The 20,090-nt window shown below is 54.6% G+C and overlaps 9 protein-coding genes and 2 non-coding genes across 11 annotated transcripts; 9 read left to right on the forward strand and 2 right to left on the reverse strand.

Annotated features, from left to right (window-relative positions):
* The first annotated feature begins 168 nt into the window (after positions 1-168).
* BO80DRAFT_423176 (putative C6 transcription factor) lies at positions 169-2,686 on the forward strand. Its single transcript, XM_025718985.1, has 6 exons — positions 169-458; positions 508-1,092; positions 1,136-1,287; positions 1,334-1,507; positions 1,554-1,895; positions 1,941-2,686. Exons 1-6 carry the CDS (start codon positions 333-335, stop codon positions 2,404-2,406), a joined length of 1,845 nt encoding a protein of 614 aa, XP_025577556.1. The 5' UTR covers positions 169-332; the 3' UTR covers positions 2,407-2,686.
* Positions 2,426-3,552, forward strand: BO80DRAFT_15637 (uncharacterized protein). The gene is made up of 2 exons (XM_025713827.1): positions 2,426-3,148; positions 3,205-3,552. The coding sequence occupies exon 1, from the start codon at positions 2,548-2,550 to the stop codon at positions 3,082-3,084; it is 537 nt and encodes a 178-aa protein (XP_025577557.1). The 5' UTR covers positions 2,426-2,547; the 3' UTR covers positions 3,085-3,148; positions 3,205-3,552.
* BO80DRAFT_470985 (uncharacterized protein) lies at positions 3,115-4,693 on the forward strand (the record flags this gene model as incomplete). The annotated part of the gene is made up of 8 exons (XM_025723086.1): positions 3,115-3,148; positions 3,205-3,257; positions 3,304-3,326; positions 3,370-3,509; positions 3,547-3,836; positions 3,880-4,158; positions 4,202-4,312; positions 4,358-4,693. 8 exons carry the CDS (start codon positions 3,115-3,117, stop codon positions 4,550-4,552), a joined length of 1,125 nt encoding a protein of 374 aa, XP_025577558.1. The 3' UTR covers positions 4,553-4,693.
* Positions 4,694-4,899: 206 nt separating this feature from the next.
* Positions 4,900-6,047, forward strand: BO80DRAFT_433009 (alpha/beta fold hydrolase; the record flags this gene model as incomplete). The annotated part of the gene is made up of 2 exons (XM_025720809.1): positions 4,900-5,688; positions 6,006-6,047. The coding sequence occupies 2 exons, from the start codon at positions 4,900-4,902 to the stop codon at positions 6,045-6,047; spliced, it is 831 nt and encodes a 276-aa protein (XP_025577559.1).
* Positions 6,048-6,323: 276 nt separating this feature from the next.
* BO80DRAFT_423180 (NAD(P)/FAD-dependent oxidoreductase) lies at positions 6,324-7,901 on the forward strand. The gene is made up of 4 exons (XM_025718986.1): positions 6,324-6,601; positions 6,653-6,939; positions 6,986-7,556; positions 7,600-7,901. The coding sequence occupies exons 1-4, from the start codon at positions 6,346-6,348 to the stop codon at positions 7,815-7,817; spliced, it is 1,332 nt and encodes a 443-aa protein (XP_025577560.1). The 5' UTR covers positions 6,324-6,345; the 3' UTR covers positions 7,818-7,901.
* Positions 7,902-8,954: 1,053 nt separating this feature from the next.
* Positions 8,955-9,025, forward strand: BO80DRAFT_t101. The gene has a single exon. It is a non-coding gene; the product is annotated as a tRNA-Gly (tRNA).
* A 315-nt stretch (positions 9,026-9,340) lies between these two features.
* Positions 9,341-11,896, forward strand: BO80DRAFT_423182 (six-hairpin glycosidase). Its single transcript, XM_025718987.1, has one exon. It carries the CDS (start codon positions 9,689-9,691, stop codon positions 11,723-11,725), a length of 2,037 nt encoding a protein of 678 aa, XP_025577561.1. The 5' UTR covers positions 9,341-9,688; the 3' UTR covers positions 11,726-11,896.
* A 1,098-nt stretch (positions 11,897-12,994) lies between these two features.
* Positions 12,995-16,349, forward strand: BO80DRAFT_491978 (putative NRPS-like enzyme; the record flags this gene model as incomplete). Its single annotated transcript, XM_025723736.1, has 4 exons — positions 12,995-13,383; positions 13,437-13,698; positions 13,744-15,911; positions 15,960-16,349. Exons 1-4 carry the CDS (start codon positions 13,081-13,083, stop codon positions 16,347-16,349), a joined length of 3,123 nt encoding a protein of 1,040 aa, XP_025577562.1. The 5' UTR covers positions 12,995-13,080.
* Positions 16,350-16,764: 415 nt separating this feature from the next.
* Positions 16,765-17,241, forward strand: BO80DRAFT_423183 (uncharacterized protein). The gene has a single exon (XM_025718988.1). It carries the CDS (start codon positions 16,785-16,787, stop codon positions 17,139-17,141), a length of 357 nt encoding a protein of 118 aa, XP_025577563.1. The 5' UTR covers positions 16,765-16,784; the 3' UTR covers positions 17,142-17,241.
* BO80DRAFT_15689 (putative flavin containing polyamine oxidase) lies at positions 17,231-19,376 on the reverse strand. The gene is made up of 6 exons (XM_025713831.1): positions 19,013-19,376; positions 18,939-18,969; positions 18,756-18,893; positions 18,659-18,709; positions 18,362-18,614; positions 17,231-18,317 (listed from the first exon to the last, which is right to left on the reverse strand). Exons 1-6 carry the CDS (start codon positions 19,114-19,116, stop codon positions 17,320-17,322), a joined length of 1,575 nt encoding a protein of 524 aa, XP_025577564.1. The 5' UTR covers positions 19,117-19,376; the 3' UTR covers positions 17,231-17,319.
* Positions 19,377-19,645: 269 nt separating this feature from the next.
* On the reverse strand, positions 19,646-19,716 carry BO80DRAFT_t105. Its single transcript has one exon. It is a non-coding gene; the product is annotated as a tRNA-Gly (tRNA).
* Positions 19,717-20,090: the final 374 nt, after the last annotated feature.

A 20,090-nucleotide genomic window follows, 5' to 3' on the forward strand; every position in this document is an offset into this window, starting at 1 on the left:
CCGAGCGGGGAAGGCTGGACGTGATCCGTTGACCAATCACACACCAAAGACGCAACAGGGCGGCGGGGCCAGCAATCACGGGCAGGCTCTCGGGGACTGGAACTCTCTTCCATCCACTCACGCGATGCCGTTTCTTCCCTCCTGTCCCTGTCTCTGGCCCCCCCAATAGTTCAGTCCATCATGGTAGGTCCCGAAATGCTTGTTCACTCACTTAGCTGTTCCTCTCTCGCCCCTTCGCTTCTTTCCTCTCCTCTCTTCTCTTTTCCTCCTTTCTTTCCCGGCCCTTTCTCATCCCTGCTCCTGCTCCTCCTTCTCCACCATGGCCGACCACCATGTCCGATACTAAGTCGCGCCCTTTGGCTCCCGCCCCGCCGGGTGCCAACGCTGCCCTCGATGCCCAACAACGCAGGAAAAATGTAGGCACCGCCTGTGCAGCCTGCAAAGCGCGAAAGCTCAAGGTATGCCCTCTGTGGCCGTCGTTTTCTGGTCGAGAACTGATGTCCCTAGTGCACAGGTTCCGTTCCCTGCGCCAACTGTGTCAAGAGCAAAGTCGAATGTACCCTCGATCGCAGTGCCGATAAACGCCGCCGTGGCGCCCTCAAACGCAAAATCGACCAGCTTGCAGACCAGGAGGAGCTCCTGGTTCGGCTGGTCGGAGTTCTCCGCGAAAGCGGCAACCGTCGCGCCGTGCCTTTAATCAACATCATCCGTAGTGACGCCTCCCTCGACGAGATCCGCTATTACATCAACCACCAGCTGCCTCGGTTGGAGCTGGCCCAGACTCCGGAACTAGTCGAAGTGTGCGAGGAAGTAAAGCAACTGCAGCCGTCACAGTCACGGTCCATGCGGAGGATTCTGGACGCTAAACGTTTATCCGACATCCCTCGGTTCCAGGTCCCCGCTCGACCCTGGACGACCGTCGTCTCCGATAACGATTTCGTCTCGCATCTCCTCTCGCTATGGTTCACATGGTCGCACCCGTTTCGAAACTGGATCGATAAAGATTTGTTTGTGCGGGACATGCAGGAGGGGTCACTGTCGGCTCGATTCTGCTCGCCGTTTCTGGTCAACATCATTCTCGCGGATGCTTGCGTACGTTCTTCGCTTTCTATGCTGGCCTCTCTAACTGGTCTAGGCGTACTCTGATTATCCGGAAATCTATGCTATCCCGGGAGATCCGTCTTCGAAGGGGGCCCGCTTTTACGAGGAGGCCAAACGACTACTGGACAAGGAGGAGGGGCGGATCACACTGCCGACCGTTCAAGGACTGGGGGTCTTGTGGGCATGGTATGCTTCGTGTTCCTCAGAAAGGGTTCCGATACTGACGACTCAGTGCGTCCATGACCGGTCGAGACCGACAAGGCTGGATCCATCGGGGTCAGCTCGCCTACGCTGTACAGGAACTGTTACAGAAGAATTCCGTCCTAGCCGCTGACGCCGATGAAGATACGCTGCGCATGGTCCCGGTGATCAACCGAACCGTCTGGGGGCTATTTAACATTTCTACGTAGGATCCAGCATCCCTCCAGCAAAGCATGCGCTGACTAGGACAGGAGTCACGCTCTGGCCGATAAGAGTCGCCCTCTGATCAAGCCGCCACAACGTCACAGCCTGCCACCCGTCGGTCATGAGGGCGGCCCGGATGAATGGCGACCGTACCCGGACCACGCGGATGGGACCGAGGGACATTCCATTTGCTTGTTCAATACGCTCTCCTGCTTGAGTCTGATTGCCTACGATGTTGCCACATTCTTCCACGGAGAGGCTCTGCACCGACCGCGAGCGGAGATAGAAAGCAAAGTGATAGAACTTCGTGAAGGTCTCCGTCTTTGCTCCGATCGCTGGCCTGCTTGTTTGAAGACCAACCTCGAGGCTCCGCATATTCTCTGTTTACAGTAGGTGTAGCTGACGGCCTGTCTGAGTCTCGCTAACTGGCCTAGTATGTACCACGATTCAATCATCATGGCGATGTACGAACACTTGAAGGACCCTGCCCCGACCATTGGTCCTCCTCCCACGATCTCGCCCGCGCAAGCCCGTGAGACATGCTTCTCGTCGGCACGTAATGTCGCCCGTCTAATCCGGAGCCACCGCTCCTGCTGGGGTTTCGATCGCATGCCTGTGAGCAACATCCAGTGTATCACGGCGGCGTTGTTCACGCTGCTGGATGATCTGGAGGAACCTAACAATCGCGAAGCATTTATCACGCTCAGTGTCGCCGCCAAAGCGTTTTCCCGACGGTGGGAGTCAAGCCGGACGGTCTTGGGAACGCTTCGCACCACGGCGCACGAACGGGGGGTGACACTACCGAGTGAAACGGACTCTCTGTTTACCACGCTGGTTACACCACGGCGGCTTGGCGTGCGGGACAGTGTTGATACACTGGATGACAGCGAGGAGGCGTAGTAAAGTGACTCGATCCACGATACAGTAGGACAGTAGACGCCCTGAACTGGCACTGCCTCGTTGCAGGGTGATGACCTTCCAGGATGGATGTGTGTTTGGCCGACGACAGCGGCCTCATTGGTACCACCTGCAGTGGCTTAGATGACATCCCTGTCTAGCCTGATGATGCTGCTGGTGCGAGGACATGACTGGGACACGGCGTTGTTTTCTTCACAATATATAGTAATACTGAGAGCCGGCAGGTGGATGCCTGGGCGTAATATGATGAATTGGATGAAGCCAGCAGCATGCGTGAATTGCTGTAGTGCGACGAGGCCGGTCACGTGGCAGGCTCGGGATGGATTTACTCCTGGCGGCTGTCAGTCACCCACAGCGTTCCTTGGTTGGCTGCACCACTCCATAGCCTCGTCTGGCATGCTGGATGACTGCAGCTGTCAGGCAGCCGTGCGCTCCAACAGCTCCGACTTGCCTGACAGCATTGCTGCACAGCACGCAGCATCGTTGGGCATCATGGTTGGACGCACGCATTTAAGCGCTGACCGGTCGGCGGCTACGACAAAGTCCAGCCTTGCGAGTTCAGTCGGTCGGCCTATAAATCCACGCCGCCGCCGTCACCGGTCAGCTTGTTTCCCCGATCTGCTCGGCATTCATGAGGATTTTGGCCCCATATTGCCGTGAATGGAGAAGGTTTCCACTAGCACGAGTGATATGTCCGACGGCATTACGATATACCAGGAAGAAGGTGCGTCTGCTGATCAATCTGCTGATGACTGGTTGTGGATAAGGCTGATCAGTCAGGAACCGGTCAGTGGCTCGAGCAGAGGGCGTCCCTGTTAGACTTGAATATCGAGGTATGTATGCTTCCTAGAATTTCACGGCAGACATTGACGAGACCAGCGCCTAGAAAAGTCGCTCATTATGTAGGTGCCTTCACCACTGCAAGAGCATTGTTAACATGAAAAGATTCGCCAAACCCGAGAGTCTTAGACTCCAGTACAGCCACTTCTTTCCTGAGGCGTTCGCGCCCGTCATTTGCACGGACATTAATGGTTCATTCTTCTGCGATGATGTCCTCGACGACAATGATAACCTCATCAAACATGGTGAGTTTTCAACGTTGTTACCATACCATCTAGGAAGCTAATTGGGCAGTGTCCTGGTCCTGCTTCAAAATCAAATTCGTTGATAACCCACGTATTTACAATTGGGTCCAGCCCGCCATCTTCATGATATGGTTCCCGGACACACTCAAGCATGTCATTTTTATTATTGACCATCCGCTCTCACCAGGCGAACTCCTCCCGCTTCTGCCTACACAGCGAGCAACCCGCAATCCGTATACTTGGCACGCTGCGTTTGCGGGCACCATGATGGGTCAATACGACAAATCGTTCTGGGGGCTGCGAAATATAGTGCGGGACACCGAAAAGGTACGATTCTTCAGGATACCCATGTACTGTCTGACACGATCAGGCAAGAGACAACCCCAACGACCTCGACCCGGGTTTTTTCCCCAATTTGCACGACATTGCTCGGCACGTCTTCCACTCAAACGAAACGCTTGAGATAGCCGAGCATACGCTGCAGAGCCTGGTGAAAGAGCAGTGCCGCTGCCGCGAGCTGTATTCCAGTGTCAGCAAGGGCGACTGGCTCCATAATGAACGACTGCTGCTTTTCCGGGCGAAGCAATTGCATTCGTTGAAGACGAGGAGTCGGTCTTTAGCGGAGCGGTTGCACAACGAGATCAATCTGGTGCGTTTTATCCCTTGCTCCTGGTCTACGCTAACTGTGGTAGGGATTCAATCTTGTGTCCCAACGGTTTGGTAGCGATGCCAAGTCGGATAATGCCATGATGAAGACGGTTGCGATCGTCAGTATGGTGTATCTGCCAGGGACATTTGTCTCGGTGTGTATCCCTAATCTAGGGCTGTGAAGAAGCTAATGGTTTCAGGGCCTGTTTGGCACCAATTTCTTCGACTACTCCGATGGAAAGGAGGTTATGACGGACTCCTTCTGGATCTATTGGGCTATCACAATCCCATTGACCCTGCTGACGATGCTGATCTGGGCATGTTGGCATTATTATCCGAAGAAGAAGCCGACTCCGGGGAAGAAAAGGATGGATACATTTCCAGTTAAGCCTTGATGCTCGACTACGATCTGATATGGTAATATGATGTTGATACAAGTTGGATACGATTGATGTATACGATATAATGAGTTACGAATATATTTTGGATGATCAGTGTCATTGACTTCGGATCGTTTCCACAACAGGCAGTACCATCAACTGACAATGGTTCTAGAACGCAATCTTGTCGATGATAATTTTCCTTTACTTGTTTAGGGTTCCTGTTCCAGCTTTGGCCACCCGTCATCTATGGTAGAGTTTATGACTACGCGCCACATACGATACTAATAGTGCAGTACCTTGCAGGCTCCAGATGCCTGTCATACCTACCTTAGCCTTTTCCCCGAATACTCTACACCACCATGCAATCCACCACCTCCAACACCAAGCACAACCACATCCGCTCTCACCTCCCCCTTCCTTCCAACACCAACACTACATCAACGGCGGAAACCAAAATTGACACCCTCTACCACGAAACCCTTGGCACCGGTCCCCCTCTCCTCCTCATCCCCGGCGCTCACAGCACCGGCCTCATCTACACCAACCTGGCGCAACAACTATCCCGGTACTTCCGAGTAACCCTTTACGACCTCCGGGGCTTCGCCCGAAGCTTCAGCTCCTCCTCTGTCCGAACCACCCTCCAAACACACATTGACGACGCAAAGACCCTAATCCACCACATCACCGCCTCCCCCACACCCGATCCCAAGAAGCCGAACAAGAAAAGGTACAGAAGCATCCACATCTTCTCCTCCTCCTCCAGCGCTTCCATCGCCCTCTCCCTGCTGAAGAACCCCGACATCCACATCAAAAACCTCATCCTCCACGAACCCGTCCTCCCCACCCTCCTCCCGCGTCCATATCTCACGCACATCCAAACCCAACTCCAACTCCACGTCTTCTCGCCCGCGCGTCCCTGCATGGCAGAGATAAACCGACATTTAGTGTCTATGACGCAAACGAGAGAAGGATGGGAGGATTTTAAGCGTACGGATGCGTATAAAGCAATCGAGAGGTTTCCGGGGGATTATTCGTTGGGGTTTTTTGGGGATGTTTTGCCGGATGTGCTGGAGTGGGAGGTGGATGTGGGAATGGTGAGGGAGTGGATGGGTGGGGAGGGGCATGGCGGAGGAGGGAAATTGGCATTGGTGAGAGGGAAGGTGTGGATTTGGTTGGGGAGTGGGCCGGTTTCTGTTCTTGGGAGAGAGGTCGGGGTGGAGGTTAATGTTGTAGGAGGGGATCATTTGGGGTTTGTGAGCGTGGAGGGGGCGCGGGAGGTCGCGGGGTTCGTTAGGGGGGTTTGCTTTGGAGATCAAGGAGATGGGATGAGAACTGGGGAGGGGAAGGGGAGGCAGGTGAGATTGTGAGTTGGGATACTGATGAGTGGATGAGTGATGTGGTTGTGGTTGTGGATGATATATCTGGGATAGAGTTAGTATATAAAGCGTAGACTACATCATGGTAGGGCTGTACGGGAGCAGGCTATGATAGTCTACTGGATAGTTAGGGCTTACCTGGCATGTCTGTAAATTGGCCAGTCATGGACGCATCAGACTGCTAGTGGATCATGCTACTAGACCCCTCGACTGCAGACAATAGCATATAGAAAATAGCGTGCTTAATACCCACCTCAACCCTGATAAGCTTATGCTATCTCCATCAGAATCATCAGCTATCGGAGCTCAATCGGGGTTCGGAACTCGGAGTCAGCATCCTCAGACACTATAGTATAATACCGCTTATCCCAACAACTGCACTTCCCATCTCCAGTAACTCTCCACTACCTCAGTAACAATCTGACCACCATGTCCCCACCCCATCCCGGCTTCCCCATCGAGAACCCAATAACCTCATATTGGCTCAAAACCCCCCATCCCCTCGCATCCTACCGCTCGTCACCCACCGTCCCGAACCACTGCGACATCGCCATCATTGGGACCGGCTTGGCTGGCGTAGCCACCGCGTATCATATCCTGTCCGGTCCACACGCTGAGGGAGTCAAGCCAAGCGTTGTGCTTCTCGAGGCACGTCAGGTTTGTTCCGGTGCGACCGGGCGCAATGGTACGAATGCATCAGATACCATACTACTCCGTACCAAGGCTAACAGTCCAGGCGGGCATACCAAACTGGCAATAACCATTGCCAAAGAACTCTACGATAGTTATGACGAGGAAGCTGCAGCGCAGGTGACGTATCACCAGCTGGAACAACTCTCTGCTTTGAAGGAGGTAGTTGAGAAAGAGGGGATCGAGTGCGAGTTGAAGGTGACTCGATCGTTTGATGTGTTCTTTGATGGGAACCATGCAAGGGATATACGTGAGTTCCTGTATGTGAAGAAATCAGAAGGTGTCGCGTGGGCGAGGGAGGTGGAGTGGATTGAGGAGGCGGATGTGGAGAGGGTAAGTTTGTGTCCATTTTACTTGAGGTGCATACTTATGCTGGTAGATTACCGGTGTGGTGAATGGTAAAGGCGCTGTTGGTGTCCCTGCGGTTTCGTTGTGGCCGTATAAGCTCGTTACTGCTCTACTCTCCCGAGTATTGGAACTGGGTGGTCAGCTTTACACGGAGACTCTTGTCACCAACATGGAGGGATCCAGCCCAACCACGTTACTCACATCCCGAGGCACATTAATCGCCAAAAAGACCATCTTCGCAACCAACGCCTACACCGGTGCTCTACTCCCCCAATACAAAGGATTCATCACTCCCGTCAAAGGACAAAACTCACATCTAGCTCCGTTACCATCTTTCAGGCCCCCAATCCCTCTTAAAAACACCTACAATCTACGGTTCAGCACAGAATACGCAGACTATCTCGTCCCACAACCAAACGGAACCATCATTCTCGGTGGCGCCAAATGGACATATGATACCGATCAAGCCAGCTGGTGGAACACCGTCGATGACAGAACGGTCATTAACAACGGTGCTACCGCGCATTTTGATTCGGTCATGGCGAGACACTTTCACGGGTGGGAGGATGCGAATGCGAATCATGATATGGTTTGGAGTGGGAGTAAGTTTCCATATATTGTTCAGGGAATCAAGCTAATAGACAGTCATGGGCTATACGCCGGATACATTGCCCCATGTGGGCCGGGTGCCGGGTTCACAGTGCCAGTGGATTCTGGCGGGCTTCAATGGTGCTGGAATGGTGATGATCTTCACAATGACTCGGGCCATTGCTAGCATGGTTGTAAAGGGGTTGGAGTATGAAGAGACGGGCCTGCCAGGGCTATTCAAGTCGACGTCTGAACGGTTGGCTGTGAGACAGTGATGTATGAGGCAGTGAGTATTCCAAAGTAATCTCTTTTGATGTGATCGCATGCAACAGACAAGTCAGCGACATTGAGTAGATAGACCCTAACTCACAGAATTGCATTTCTGGCTATCATACCCCTCCTCCTCCCCCTCCTCAACATCAACCCTCCCCACGACCCCCTTCACACCCCACCTCCCTAACAACCTTCCCCACCATCCGTCTACTAATTCCCAACCCCAACCCCAACTCCTCCATCATCATCTCATACGTCTCCCCCAGCCGCGTCCTCATATACCTCACAATCCGCCTCTTCATCCTCTCATCGGTGACTTTCGGCCGCCCTAACCGTGCATAGGTGTCTCGTGCTTTGAAGCGCCGGATGGTCGTGTAGATGGTTTGCGGGGCGCGGTTCAGGTGCCGCGCCATTTCGGTGGATGCTGCTGTTGTAGGGGTTATGATGGCGCGGTCGGTAGGGGGGAGGTCTTGGTTGTGGTGGGGGGCGTGGTGGGTTTTGGAATGGGGATGAGGTGGGCAGGGTGGTTGGGTTTGGATGGGGATGGGAGGAGGGATACGCGTGATGGGGAAGGGAGTGTGGTTTGTTGTGATTCATACTTTTTTGTGGTGATGGTGTTCGGTGTGGGGGAATTATTTTGCGTTGTTGGATAGGGAGGGGGGTTGATTTGGTCTTACTCTGCTATAGGATGGAAGATGGCTTTTTTCTTTTGCTTTTGTTTCTTTTCTATTGTATATAGTACCTGGTCCAATGGATTCGTTGTGGTTCGGTATATCTGTTGGTGGTTTCATCAGATGCATATTGGCATTTTGACATGGCATGTTGACGACAGGTCCACAGGCCAAAGATACAGATGAGTGGTTCGCTCTGCCGTGCCGATCTAGTAGTTACATGCAAATAAGGTGAAAGATGTCTGGAGACAGAACTAAGCATATTCAGCCCGAGTGCAATCTACATGTTGTAGCATGCACTGGCTGGTCCATGCTAGTGGGATCAAGTGCTAATGAAGGCCATTTTTGTTGGAGCTGAAGGCTTGAGGTTGTTTCTAGTGGTTGCCTGATGATGGATGTCATGAAATGGATGGAAGGCATAGGCCACTCGCATAGATAACAACTATTTGCAGGTTGGTATGTATGGAAGCATCATTGGTCTAGTGGTAGAATTCATCGTTGCCATCGATGAGGCCCGTGTTCGATTCACGGATGATGCACTTCTTTTTGCATTTGTTTTTCTCGAACGGGAGACGGACGGACCACCCAGCGGGGCCACCTTTTGGTCCTGCAACATGACTTGCCTCCATTGTCACGTATCCTGGCAGCGAACTTGATATCGGATAATCAACTCCTTCTCCCCTGATCCTACACGGTACCCCGCACCTTAGCGCGGTAAGCAGCCCGGCTTACCCGTCGACTGATCGCGAGACTGCCCTTTCTCGGCCGGACTCAGGCTGCTCAATATCCAATGACTTGCATGAATGGACGGAGTATCTCGCTGACTCTGACATGATCATCACTGCTGACACCACCTTAGCTTTTGATGCATTATTTCCCTCCCGCCGTTTATATTGTACTGCCATGCTTTCAGGTCGCACGGTCATCAGGGTGGGCCACGGGTGGCCTGATGACATGCAGATGCATCCCACACCCTCTGCAGAACCCGGGGCCCCTGAAGAACTGCAGCGACCCCGCAGGAGAGTTGGAGCTTAATCGTCGTTCCCAGTTGAGGGGTTCCCCTGATCATCGGAACCCGCCAATCGGTGAATTCTATTGCTGAGACAACCCGGTTAATAGCCTCCACCGGAGAAATAACAAGTTGGGAGTGTCTATTAATTTAACGAGCATGTTTCTCATGGGACATGGTGCAGTCAGACAACATGCGGTCTATGCTCATTGCCCTCGCGGGCTTCCTCGGGGCCTCTGCCCTAGATGCCGACACCATCTTGACCGATTACTTTGGCAATGACGCCCCATGGTATAGCGACCGCATTCCTCTCTTCGAGACCGACCTCTCCGATATCCAGGATGTCTACTACTACCGCTGGGGTGTGTTCCGGGCCCACCAGCGTGACCTGGGTTCCTACGGCTACATCACGACCGAGTTTCTCAACGATGTCAGCTGGCAGGAAGAACCCTGGGCCCTCCTGATCGATGCTGCCAACTTTCACCTGCGTGAGGGCCGCTGGTGCCGCGACCGTCGCTTCACCAGTGACTATTCATCATTCCTCTTCGGACCCAACGGTGACCCTTACCAATTTTCCGAGTCCATGGCCGATGGTGTCTGGCAGGCCTACCTCGTCAACGGCGCGGCCGACGATGCCACGCCACTGCTGGCCTCGATGCAAACCGTCTACGCTGGGTGGAATTCCACCACCCTCGGAGTGGGCGGTTACGACACCTCCAAAGGCCTCTACTGGATCCAGCCGCTGACCGACGCGACCGAGTACACCATTGCCAGTATCGACGCCTCGGGGGGCGAAGACGGCTTCACCGGCGGATATGCCTTTCGTCCCAGCATCAACAGCTACCAGTACGCGAACGCTCTGGCCATCGCCCACATTGCCAATCTCACCGGGGACACCTCCGTCCGCGAGGAATACCTCCAACTGGCGAGTGCTCTCAAAACGCGCCTCCAAGACGACCTCTGGAACAGCACCTTTGAGCACTTCATCGACCGCTACAAGGAGGACAACGACTATGTCACATACTGGGACTTTATCCGGGGTCGCGAACTGGTCGGCTACGTGCCGTGGGCGTATGATGTTCCTGACGACAATGTGACTTATGCAGCAGCATGGAGTCACCTCCTCAACTCGAGCGAGCTGGCGGGCGTGCACGGGCTTCGCACCAACGAGCCAAGCTATCAATATTATATGGTCCAGTATCGTTACGACGGCACCCACCCGGAATGCCAATGGAACGGGCCGGCTTGGCCATACCAGACCACCCAGGCGCTGACCGGGCTGGCCAACCTGCTCGACCACTATCCCCGCTCCGCCGCGACGGGGGTCGTTACCACCGCCGATTACACCAACATTCTCCTCCAATACGCCAAGCTGCACTACAACCCCGACCGCGGCGGCATCCTCGATATCGAAGAAGACTACTACTCGGACACCGGCAGCCCGATCGTGGGGCTTCCACGTTCACCACACTACTTCCACTCGGGATTCGCAGACCTGATTCTCACGGGCTACGTGGGAATCCGGCCGCGCGCCGACAATGTACTGGAAGTCAACCCGCAGGCGGATGCATCCACGGTCGGCTATTTCCGGGCCGAGCGGATTCTCTACCACGGACACGAGGTGGCCGTACAATGGGACGCGACGGGGGATCAGTATGGTACTGCGGGCCTGGTGGTGGAAGTGGATGGCACCACCGTCGCGACCAGCGCCAAACTCACTCGACTCACCGCTGACCTCACCTCCGCATCGGCGCCGGCATTCTCCAGTCCCATCGCCGTGTCCGTCCAGTTGGCTTCTGATACTGAGTATCCCCGAGGCAGCGTGTCCGTGGCGGATGCCGACACGGATGCAGTGCACGGGGCCATTGACGGACGGATCTGGTTCTATCCGCAGGTCGAGGTCGCGAATGGGTGGGACAGTCCGACCGGCAATGGAACGGAAGTGTGGTACCAGGTGGATTTCGGAAATGTGACGCAGACCGCGCGCGCCGAGATTGCGTTTTTTGCGAACAGTACGCAGGGGTATGATGTGCCGGAGACGTATCGGGTGCAGAGTAATGCCACGGGAGAGTGGACGGATGTGAGCAGGGGAAATTATAGTACGGCGGTGGCAAATGGGATTACCACGGCATCATGGGAGGAGGTCAGCACGGAGGCGTTGCGGTTGGTATTTACTCCCACGTCAGGGGAGATGGTGCGGTTGGTGGAGTGGAAGGTATTTTCTAGTTAATTCCGTACAGTTTTCAGTCCAGTTGCTTGGAAACAATGTACATATCTGCCATTAAGGAGTGGCTTCCAGGCATGCCCCGCTGAGGCATTTTGCTTCAGGGGTGGACATGGTGCCCACTCAATCAAGTTCTGTCTGATGTGCGCTTCGGATGTCTCGTCACTACATATATCCGGTCAGAATCCATCATGGATAAGCTGTCGACATTTGATTCATCGGTAAGAAGAAGGCTCACAGCAGCACCAATGTATACAATGATCTAATGACATTGAACTGCAAACCTACGAATCATATAAAGGAAATCATAATCTAAACTCTGATACCAAGTCACCCCACATACAAGACAGTAGACACATAAAGCCGCGTTGTATACCCTACCCTCATACCGCAGACGTCACCCACTTCTTCTTCCGCAGCATATTACCCGACTGGGACCCGAAGCCCCGTTATCAGTCCACCTTATCAGCATTCTCTCAGCATATTACCCAACACAGCTAGCCCACCCACCAATTTTAACCAATCACGATACCCACGCAGCATATTCCCCTTTCCAGCATGCCGACATCCGACTGCCCTGCTTCCAACCGGATCCTCAATCTTATCCCACAGACGTTGGGGATAACTTCCGCCCCACTGCAGTTTCATTTTCCCGGCAATGACTCGGTTTGCCGTGCTGGAGAATCTATTCTCGTGGAGAGACTAGGGGAAGGTGGGTGACGAAGGAGGGAAATTCTCTTCGCGCAGACGGTGGCGGGTCAAACAGGTTACAGTATAGCTTACAGCTAACATTTCGAGGTGGATTGGTGATGACACGAGTCCAGAGCACCATACTATAACACTGTGTAAAACAAGAGAAACCAAGCCGGATATCCCGCCGCCACTGCCGCGTCCTATACTTCCCACATCGAGACTTCTTCCGGAGTAGATACTAGTGGTTAAGCTTTCGGGGCGAGCCCAGTGGACACGCCAAGGCATGTTCCTGATCCGGGCATCTATTATACGCAGTAAAAGGAGAATAAATCCCAACAGGGGTGGTACTATGTACGTACGGAAACCCCCCGACGGGGTCTGCAGGAATCCAAGGTTCCATCCCGTCGCAGCCGTCCCGATCCACCGCATATCCAACCCTAGTGTGGCAGGGCGCCCTGGATAATCGGCTCCGTGCTGCCACTGCCATACATCATTGGGGTTCGGGTAGCACTGGTTGGTATAAATATCTGGACTCGCTCGCCATCATGAGGGTATACTATTCCGCACCGCGCATTCATCGTTTGTTCGTTTTAGCATCGTTCGCATATAGACTTGCATAGACTGATTCTACTACTTTCTACTACTCTAATACTGCCACCACCGACACAATGACCACCACAGCCCCCAGCCAGCGCCTCCTCCCCAGCCAGCGCCTCCTCCCCATCCTCGTCGACCAGCTCGCCCAAACCAACCCGACTCAACGCGTCGGTCTCATTCCTCAGGGTGCCGATGTCGCGGACGGCTACGAGACCCTCACTATGCAGCGTCTCGCTCGTGCCGTCGACGCGTTCGCATTCTGGATCGAGAAGAAAGTCGGCCGGGCCGAGAAACCAGAAACGATCGCCTATATGGCGAGTAATGATGTGCGATACTTGATCTTCTTGTTGGCGGCGCATAAGACGGGATATAAGGTATGATCCAGTTGTTAGGGATGGGTCTGAGAGGGGGGAGCTGACGGGAATAGCCGCTTCTTCCCTCGACCAGACTATCGGATGATGCGTATCAGCATATTCTGAACGCGACGGATTGTCATATCTTTCTCTACACGCCGGAGAAGCAGCGTCGTGTGGCGGAGATTCAGGCTTTCCAACAGGATACCGCGTTTCATGAGGTGCCGTCGGTTGTGGAGTTGCTGAATGCTGAGGGGGGGCATTATTCGTATACCAAGACGTACCGTGAAGCAGAGGATGATGTGGCGATTATTATTCACAGCTCGGGCACAACCGGTACGTCCCCTGCATGAATATACTAGATGAAAGCTAAGAAAATAGGCATGCCCAAACCCGTCCCCTTGACGCATGGCTTCCTGGCCACCATCGACTACGGGGCGTATCTGTCCCGTCCGCCAACCCGCCAAGGCACCCTCTTCAACGACCTTCCCCCGGATACTCTGGTTCTCTCCACCACCCCCTTCTTCCACCTCATGGGTCTCCTCGCCTTCACCGAGTCCATCTTCCACCACACTCCCTTCGTCGTCCTCCCCGACAAGCCTCTCTCCGTGGACCTCATCTCCTCCGTCATCACCACCACCCGGCCCACCGGCGCCTTACTCCCCCCGTCGATCCTCGAAGACATCTCGCATGTCCCGTCCGCGCGCGCCGCCCTCAGCACCCTCCAATATGTCTATTTCGCGGGAGCCCCTCTCTCCCCGGAAGTCGGCGACGACTTGTCCCAACTCACCCAGATCATCACCGTTCTCGGATCCAGTGAAATGGGACTCATTTCCTCCTTCGTGCCCCAAGGAACGGGGGTCTGGGGGTACTTCGAATGGAACCCCGCCTACGGAGTGGACATGCAGCACGTCAACGACGGTCTATACGAGTTAGTGATTCCCCGTCGAGCGGACAGTCGTCAGGTCCACGGCATCTTCCACACCTTCCCCGAGCGAACCGAGTACCGCTCGAACGATCTATTCGTGCGACACCCGGAGCGTCCGGAACTATGGAAGTACCACGGTCGCCTGGACGATGTGATTGTGCTCAGTAACGGGGAGAAACTTAACCCCGTGACGCTGGAGAAGATCGTCGAGGGACATCCGCGCGTGCAGCGGGCGCTGTTGATCGGACAGGCGCGGTTCGAGACGGCGTTGTTGGTGGAACCGAATTGGGCAGTTGAAGGCGAGAATGTCGATGAAAAGGCCTTCGTGGAGAGTATCTGGGATACGGTGGAACGGGCCAACGAGGCGGTGCCCAAGTATGGTCGCATCGCGAAGAGCAAGATTCGTCTGGCCGATCGAAGCAAGCCGTTCAAGGTGACGCCCAAGGGCACGACGCAGCGTCATGCCGTCAATAAGGAGTATCAGGAGGAGATTGAGGCCATTTATGCGGCTGCGGAGGAGGAGGCGGCAGTCGAGATGCCCGAGACTTTGGATGCGAAGAGTTTGAAAGGGTTTGTGCACGGCCTCGTGGCTGGTTTGTTGGAGCGCGAGGATGTTCGCGACGAGGAGGATCTCTATGCGGCTGGGCTGGACTCGCTGCAGACGATCCAGTTGGCCAAGACGTTGAATCAAGCGGTTTCAGCGCGCTGCGAGGCTGGTCGTGAGATCTCCCAGCAGCAGATTTACTCGCATCCCTCGGTGGCCCAGTTGGCGCAGTACCTGCTCGACCTGGTGACGGGCAACGTGGGTGCCACTGTTTCTCGCGCGGAGCGCATCAACGCGATGCTGGAAAAGTACACCAGCCAGCTGCCGCAGCGCCATACTCCGGCGGCACCGCTGTCGGACAAGTCGACGGTCATTCTGACCGGCTCGACCGGCTCACTGGGCACGTACCTCCTGCACGCCTTGCTGGCGGACCCCACCATCGCCAAGGTCTACTGCTTCAACCGGTCGGAGGCAGCAGAGCGTCAGAAGCGCGGGTTTGCCGAGAAGGGCTTAGACGTGAGTCTCCTGGAGAGCCCGCGGGTCGAGTTCTTGCAGGTCGGTTTCGGAGCCGAACACTTTGGCCTTCCTGAGGCCAAATACACCGAACTTCTGCAGAGCGTGGACTTTATCATCCACAACGCGTGGAAAGTCAACTTCAACCACCCTCTCGAGTCTTTCGAGGATCCGCACCTGCAGGGTGTGTTCGAGTTCATCCGGTTCAGCACGCAGAGCACCCACAACGCACATCTGTCTTTCGTGTCTTCCGTGGGCACCATCGGCGGCTGGACCGCATCCATGGGCCCGGCTGTGCCTGAGACACCTCTCGAAACCGCTGATGCCGTGCTGGACCAGGGCTACGGCGAATCGAAGCACGTCGCCGAGCGAATGTGTCTGGCTGCCTCTAGACAGTCCGGCGTACCCACGACCGTCTTCCGGGTAGGCCAGATCGCAGGACCCACGAGGGTCCAGGGACTGTGGAATCTGGACGAATGGGTCCCAACGCTGGTGAAGACCTCCAAAGCCGTAGGGAAGGTCCCGGGCGATTTGGGCGGATACCTAGTGGACTGGGTGCCGGTGGTAAGCTGCCTCACTACCCACCTCTCTCGAAAATGCTAACAAGAACAGGACACCCTGGCCACCATCACCACCGAACTCATGCACACGCGTCGGGCAACGCAATCCCACACCCCCCACGCCGTATACCACCTCGTGAACCCGAGCAAAACCGCCTGGTCGACGCTCGTCCCCGCCATCGCGGCCCGATACCCCGGCATCGAAGTCATCCCGCTGGATGTCTGGTTGACCGAGCTGGAAGGAATTCAGTCGCCGTCGGAGAGTGAAGTGCGCGAGAAGCCCGCCCTCAAACTGTTGGACTTTTATCGGGGATTGGCGGGCGAGGTGCTGTCCGCGGAGATTAGTGTGGAGCGGACGCGCGGGGGGAGCCAGACCATGGCGGGTTTGGGAGCGGTGACGCCTGAATTGATGGGGAATTGGTTGAAGCAGTGGGGGTTTTAGCAGGTGAGCAGCTGGGCAGTTGAGTGAGTTGTTAGTGTCTATCCCTTGCGGGAGTAAGGGAGTTTGTTCGTTGGTTTGGCATAGCGATAAACTTATAGACATGCACATTCTTAGACTGAATGATACTATCCTTGTACTCGGTACAGAATCGTCGATCCGTAGAAAGCGTTAAAAACAGGGAGGACATGCAGGTACCCCTGACATGAGTTAGACATGCAGCACCATCATACCTTGCCGAGATCGTGAGCGATTAATAGACCTCCAGGATATATAACTGGGTCACTCCGTGGCCGTGACTGTACGAAACTAAATCCTACTAACTCCCCGTGTCATCACCATCTACAACCCTAATCACCAAGGTATCCCCCCCCCAAACCCTAACAATTGAACAACAACTAACAGCCCTACCTACTAGCCAGTCCACCCACAACCAAAATGCATCTCCTCTCCCTCCTCGCCCTTGCCACCCCCGCCCTCAGCGCCATCTGCTACACCGAACCCTTCTCATCCGGCAAAAACTGCGCCTCCCTCCTCAGCATCAAAAACTTCTACAGCGTGCAATACTGCAACTACCGCTGGAACATCCTCTACGGGGACTGGGACCACTTCACCTCCGACAACGTGAGTTCGGTGGTGCGCGCGAGTGTGGGCAAAACCGGCACGTTTGATTCCATGGAGGATTGTTTGGATGGGTTTCGCGATGTCGTGGAGACGTGTCATGGGGAGTTTTTGGGGGGGGTGTTGGTGGGAGAGGGGGAGGTTAGTTTGGATGTGAGGTTTTGTGATTTTTAATCTTATCTTTATACTTTGGGGGGATTAGGGGGGTTGGGTTATGAGTTATGATTATGCAAGGTACCAGGTGATGAAATACTACTATCCATTTTATGATGATCACTCGGGAATGTACTCGTTTAGAGTCACGATATGTTCACTGTACATCATATATCCTCGCCAGGGAGGAGGTGGCACCCTAATCAGTATTGAAATCATAAAAACTGTTCCCATTCCACCCATCCACCAAACTATAATCCGCCAACGGGGTCGTGCCATGCAATGTGGCATAATGTTTCCGACCCGCGCAAGTGGAATTACCCGCACACGTTCCATTCAGAATGCGACTGATCTCTTTTCCGGCCGCCTGCCCCTCGAACCACGCGCCATGCAAGAACCCAAAGTACGTTGGACTGGTGGCTTCCCCCGCGAACCAAAGTCGACCCGTATTGGCCCGTAGATTCTCATGCATCTCGAGCGTCACGCTGGGCGGCCAGTTCGAGTACGTGCCGTAGGCCCACGGCTCCGAGGTCCAGCGTGGGTACAGAAAGTCAATCGGGTCCGGGACGGTCTTGTCCGGGAACATCTTGCGGAGCACGGCCATGATCTCCGACTTGGTTTGGTCGTCGGATTGGCGTTCCGCGCGCCAGGCGTATTGTTCCGTGACGGTGACGAAGATGATGTTGGAGCCCGGGAAGAAGCCCTCTGTGCTAAGGGATTGGAAGAGTGGGTAGTAGCCGCGGGCGTAGGGGTCGGCGTAGAGGAAGTATTGGGTGTCGGTGGGCCAGAAGGTTTCGTTGAATTGCAGGAAGATTTTGGTGTAGGTGGCCATGGTGAAGCCTTGGATGGATTCTTGCTTCCATTGGGGGAGAGAGGGGGTGAAGGTGACGGCGTCGTTTTGCAACACGCCCAGACTGAAGGTGCAGATGGCGTAGGCGGCGCGCACGCAGGAGCCGTCGGCGTTGTGGATGGTCACGCCCGAGTCGCTGTAGGAGATGTTGGTGATTTGGGTGTTCAGGGACAGTCGGGTGTCGTTGGGGCGGAGGAAGGTGGATGCCATGCCGTGGATGATGGTGCTGAAGCCGCGTTGGTCAATCACGAAGTTGTCCTGGTCGCTGAAGCCGTTGGAGGTGAGGTTGGTGCCGGCGACGCCGAAGACGAAGGAACTTTCCAGGGGGGTGTAGGCGTCCTCGAAGTCTGACTCGTTAGCGATGTTTATTTTCGAGGAGGAATGGACGCACCCCATTCCCACCAGTCCACGGCCTGCGCTTCCATGTCGTGCTCCTTGGGTCGCCAGCCTGCCATGGCCAGGCCGGTTTTGGCCGTCTGGTCTTGCAGGTTGTCGAGCAGGATCATGCCTGCGTGGGCGGCAGCCGTGTCGTATGCGTCGTCGTAGAGGTCCATCAGGTAGGAGTAGTCTTTGTAACCATTTTCGTTGTAGGTGGACACATTGCTGTAGTTGGAATACACCGTGGAGAGGTTGTAGACTTGGGCCTGTCGGGATTAGATGTTATTCAATGGCTGTAGTGGTGTCTTACCAGTGTCCAGACAGGGTTCTGCGGGCCCCCAGGGACGCCTAGTCCTTGGACCTGCGATGGTCAGTGTGATAATGCAGGCCGTGGCAAACCGACTCACCCAATTGCAGCCCATCTCAATAATGTAGGGTTTGCCCTCTTCATTCTGGCCAAACGGCACGTGCCAGGCGCGACCGCCGATGGTGTCGCGGTACTCGAGGATCATAAAGTCGTCCATGGAGGCATTGTGCAGCGTTTGCTAAACAATGAGCTTCATTCAAAACATAGGAATTGAGCTACCTACCGCAGCCGCAATACCAGCCATCCCTCCACCCCTAAACAATTAGCCTACGTCGAGACAGTGGGCCAGTAACTTACAGAATAGCAACCGTGGTCTGCTTGCATTGTCCCTCATCGCGGTGCACGACATGGGCGGCACAGGGCAGGGCCAGGGCCCCCAGAAGAGCCAAGCGGAGCTGCATGATGTGTGACAGTGCAGTAGCAGCAGCAGGAGCAGCAGCAGCAATGCGTGGAATATATACGGATGAGAGCTCCGGAGTCGGACACAGTGATAAGAGCGGAGGAATACTGATCGGGCAAGTCCATGCGGATCGCGGGTGCTATCGCAGGTGCTATGGTGGCTTATCCGGTCTGCAGCTGGAAGCTCTTCATGATCCTGCAGCAATCAATTGATTCTTCGCTCAGCAGATGGAGCAGCTGCCTCAGCCATTGGCCCAACCTCGCTGCAGTCGGCGATAAGCACCGCTAGTCGGCGGGGCTGCGACGGCCGAATCCCGCGGTCGGCGATCGTTGCGACCTGCAGAGCTACCTTGGGTGGAACGCCGGTTTCGAAGTCCGAGGTTCGTCAGTTGATTCTATCGAGGAGTACGGAGTAATGGCGGAGGTTTAAATTGATACTATGGGTTGGTCTGCGATAGGGTTGAAGCAGTAACAGGCCGGGAAGAGGAAAAGTGGGGGAAACTCGGCAGAGGAGGCAAAAACAAAAAGAAGTGCATCATCCGTGAATCGAACACGGGCCTCATCGATGGCAACGATGAATTCTACCACTAGACCAATGATGCTTGATGAAGTTTCTTTCTAACTTTAAGCCTTATGGCATTGTTCTAAGATAGGTGGTCAGTCCTCTGCCACCTCAGCAGAAAGCCACGAAACCATATTATTCATATCAGCCATTGTTCTTTGTTAATACCATTGTTATACCCTCAATAACAGTAGCTAGAAGACATATGTCTTTTTTTAGTCTACTTGGTATTAACTCTGCCACAATTCAACATTTTTGAACCTTCCAGTAGTCATCTCATTGTAGCTTGCAAAACCGGAGATATGATCATGAATATAATGTGCTTTAAATAATGTACAATCCTTTATTGTCCATGACCTTTGCCAGTCTTTGAAGAACAAAAAGATTATGATGAGCAAAAGAGACAAAGGCATA

The sequence above is a fragment of the Aspergillus ibericus genome (genome assembly GCF_003184845.1).
Source record: "Aspergillus ibericus CBS 121593 unplaced genomic scaffold BO80scaffold_10, whole genome shotgun sequence".
Classification (NCBI taxonomy): domain Eukaryota; kingdom Fungi; phylum Ascomycota; class Eurotiomycetes; order Eurotiales; family Aspergillaceae; genus Aspergillus; species Aspergillus ibericus.